This window comes from Belonocnema kinseyi, chromosome 1 (genome assembly GCF_010883055.1).
Source record: "Belonocnema kinseyi isolate 2016_QV_RU_SX_M_011 chromosome 1, B_treatae_v1, whole genome shotgun sequence".
Taxonomy (NCBI): domain Eukaryota; kingdom Metazoa; phylum Arthropoda; class Insecta; order Hymenoptera; family Cynipidae; genus Belonocnema; species Belonocnema kinseyi.
In genome coordinates this window covers 74,355,845-74,359,987 of record NC_046657.1, presented here as the reverse complement: position 1 = coordinate 74,359,987, position 4,143 = coordinate 74,355,845, and the positions used below count along the sequence as shown (strand labels likewise).

At 31.0% G+C, this 4,143-nt stretch overlaps 1 protein-coding gene across 1 annotated transcript in view; it reads left to right on the top strand.

The window, feature by feature from the left end:
* The first annotated feature begins 3,651 nt into the window (after positions 1 to 3,651).
* Positions 3,652 to 4,143, top strand: part of LOC117178175 (zinc finger MYM-type protein 1-like) — a 2,340-nt gene continuing 1,848 nt past the window's right edge. The window contains exon 1 of the mRNA XM_033369467.1: positions 3,652 to 3,664. Coding sequence (XP_033225358.1) covers positions 3,652 to 3,664 — 13 coding nt within the window. The remainder of the gene's footprint in view (positions 3,665 to 4,143) is intronic.

Here is a 4,143-nt window from a genome sequence, read left to right as displayed (position 1 = left end):
CCCCCCCCCCTATCTACGCCACTGGTTGTTCGTAGTTTTGAATCGGTAGATTCAAAGTGTTGTTTAAAAATGATCGTACTGACGTGTCGCAGATGAAACATTTTAATCGAACATTGAAGTGGTTATTTTCAATGTCTATACAATCTCTTTGTAATTTGTTCATTTCATCCACGAACTTTTCCAAAAATATTTCTGCATTTTTTACTTAAGCTTGTCCATGATAGACTGCTACAGAAAATGCTTCATAAATATGCGGATCGAAATGCACTTTACCTAAAATTGGAATAAACTGCTGGGTACCAGACTCAGTTAGTGGCACGGGATCAACATTAAATTGAAGCTGTATGAAGCTATTATCTTCATGTAGCTCAACATTTAAACATTCTTTTAATCCGGTCTCAATTCCAAAATATACGAATTCTCCGAAACCACCATTTGCATCTTCCATCTCCTCAATGTTGTACTTGGCGCCTACCGTTCTGAGGAAGGTTTTTGCGGTTTTAGGTAGAGTTGGTAACAATCTAGTTCGCAAAATCTGTAGCAAATCATCTAAGTCTGGAAGAAAGGGTATCTCATTAGCTACGTCATTTTCTTCTTCATCATTAGAGCCAGAATTAGGATGGAAATTATATTCAGTTTCCGAGGAACCATTGAATAACATTTGCTCTTTACTTTCATCAAGACTTTCATTGCTGTCAGATCGAAAAATTACGATTGTGAACGAAAGGAATTTATATGAGAAAAATAAAATAGAAAATAATTGAGGTAAAAATTGAGTTTCAGAATACATAATTCTCGGGTTATATTAAATTTTTATGCTCAAAACATTTTAAAAAGTATAATAAATCGCTAAAGAGGGTTTACTGTATAATTATTATCATTCATGTTTATTATTTTGATTTTTTTAGTTTATTTATTTGAGATTCTGATAGATTATTTTAATGCTTCAATTTAAAAATATTTTTTTGACTTACCTTTTACATCTATTGTATCAGAAGAGCTGGAAGACTCATTTAAAGAAGACAACCTGTTAACATCTAATTCTTTCAAAGCTTTTTCAATTACTCGTCGTTTTTTCGATCGAATTCTGTTTACATCTTTTTTTCTTTTTTCACGATCCATGTTTTTTGAAAAATTATTCAATTTGAACGCGTTTGATAAGGTAAAACGAAGGTAGGCGTCCGGTGCCTTAACTTGGGGCCTGTTTTAGTACGCCTGATCTGCAACAGAGGCGCTCTCATCCGTATCCTGTCAGGGCCGTGGAGTTACCGTGAGTACGGTTAAATTAAAACTGCCTTACTCAATAATAAGGGGAGGTTATTTGGACCGTACACGGGCCTAATCAGGGCCGTTACGTAAATTTTTTAATCAGGCATCTTGACCCGCACCTGAGCCGGGACTTTTTTTAAATAAGGCAAAATAAGGCCATTTCCGCTCGGGTTTTGTTTCAATTACTTTCTGCGTAATAAAATAAATTAAACAAACTGAGTTTGAAATACTTTGCAATTCTCTTCAATGTTTTGATAATATCTTGAAATATTATCTTATTTATATTTAAGGGATATAATTAAAACTTGATTCGATATTTGGATCAGAAACGACGGAGCCTTTTTTCTCTAGGTGGGGGCAGGAGAATAGACTTATAATATTGAATAGCGCAATTTTTACATAGTGTAATAATATAATACGATGCAAAAATTGCACATGAATAATAAATAAACAGTAAATACAGGTATAAGATTCATATTGACAAATATTTCACAAGGACATCAATTATTTCATGAAAATTGTCGATAGATTTCAAATATTGCACAAATATTTTAATGATTTCTCAACGATTTCAATAGCTTCACAAATATTTCCAAAAATATCGCAAACATTTCCAAAGATTTCAGAAAGATTTCATAAGGATTGGTGGATTCAAGGATCACAAGGATCACAAAGGATTATTGCATGCGCAATAGATCAGACTGTTTAACTCAAAGTCGTCGATCATTGGCTTATCTGCCGAAAGAAGGACTGAAATTCAATTTCTTCCCAGGGGCAGAAAAGTAGATCACGTAGCGAGAGGAAAAGTAAGTAGTCTGCAATTGGCCACTTTAAAGCGCTACTCTGGAGTGATTTCCCAAAGATTAAAAAAATATCACAAATATTTCGCAAAGATTTCGGATAGATTTAAAAGATTTCATAACGATTTCAATCTTTTCTACAAATATTACAAAATATTTAAAAAATATTTCAAATATTTCGCAAAGATTTCGGACAGATTTAAAAGATTTCACAAAGGCATCAATGGTTTTCCAATAATTTCAGAAAGATAAAAAAATATTTCGCAAAGATTTCAACAGTTTCACAAATATTACCAAATATTTCAAAAATATTTCAGATTTTTTACAAAGATCTCAATGATTTCCCAAGGATTTGACTAGGATTTCAAATATTTCGCAAAGATTTCAACAATTTCACAAATATTACCAAATATTTCAAAAATAATTCAAATATTTCGCAAAGATTTCACAAAGATTTCGGATAAATTTAAAAGATTTCACAAAGGCATAAATGTTTTTCCAAACTTTTTAGAAAAATTTAAAGATTTCAATGATTTCCCAAGGATTTTACACATATTTCAAATATTTCGCAAAGATTTAAACAGCGTCACAAATATGACAAAAATTTCAATTATTTCCCAAGGATTTCACAAAGATAAAATATTTCGCAAATATTTCGGATATTTTAAAAATATTTCACAAAGACTTCAATGATTTCACAAAGATTTCCACAATTTCAAAAATATACCAAATATTTAGATAATATTTTTTAAAGATTTTAATGATTTCCCAAAGATTTCACGAAGATTTCCAATATTTCACAAATATCTCGGATAGATTTATAAGATTTCACAATGATTCCAATGATTTTCTAAAGATTTCAATTATTTCAAAAACATTATCAAATGTTTATAAAACATTTGAAATATTTTGCAAAGATTTCTAAAGATTTCAGAAAGATTTCAAAAAGATTTCAATGCCTTTCCAAAGATATCACAAAGATTTTAAAGGTTTCGCGAAGATTCATGATTAATTAATGATTTCCCAAAGATGTTAACTATTTTGCAAATATTACCAAATTTTTATGGATTAAAAATATTATAGATTAAAGAGATTTCACAAAGACTTCAATTATTTCACAAAGATTTCAGGTAGATTTTTGGAAAAATTCAAATGATCCGATGAATATAATCATTCGATTTCAGATAGGGCAAATCAATACTTTGCCCCTTCTTAAGCGATTTCAGGGGTGGGGGCATTGCCCACTAGGACTCCGCCGCCTCTGATTTGAAAAAACAACAACAACAAACTTTTCGGAGATTTCCGAAAATTCATGGTAAAATTACTGTTTTACTTTAAATAAAATTGAGAAAAAGTAGTAAAATCGACATTTGAGACAATTTTCTGTTGAAAATGACCTTAGGTGCAAATTAAATATTAATTGTTAAAACCGAATGTTTAAAGTTTAATTATCTACAATCTAAAAATAGGAATTTTTAAAACGGATTAAATAAACTATAGGCTGTAATTTTTTAGATTTTTTTTTCAATTTGTTAATCTTCCAAAATTGTTACTTGATATCTTATTACATGCGGACATGAGAATGGCGAAAAAAAGTAGACACAAAAATTTTGACGTTAGTAGAGCATGCCCTAAATAAGAACTTCAAAATTTCCGAGTACAATAATACTTTATATAATCAAGTTCCTTAAATTCCAGGACAATTAAAACAAAAGGAAAGTATTATCAAGGAAACGATCCCGTGTAGAAATTCAAATCCGGGCAGTAGCAGCCCCTGAAAAGGTTGCCTTATTATACGTAAGGTCCGGATCCGTCAGTCCTATCAGGCCCATATAACGTTCTGTTACGCTTAATATGAAAAGGGCCGTATCAGGCAACCTTACAGGGTTCCTGTCAGGCAACGTTTTTTGTGCCTTTAAAAAAATTAAGGCCCGTTTCAGGGCCATATTTTTTACTTATCAAGTTCCTGGAATTTTTTCACAGTGAAATAAATATAAAAGTGCATATGCAGAGCTCAAACAATGTTTTATTATCGTAAATTTATTACTCACGAGAACAATGTGAAATTTCGTGT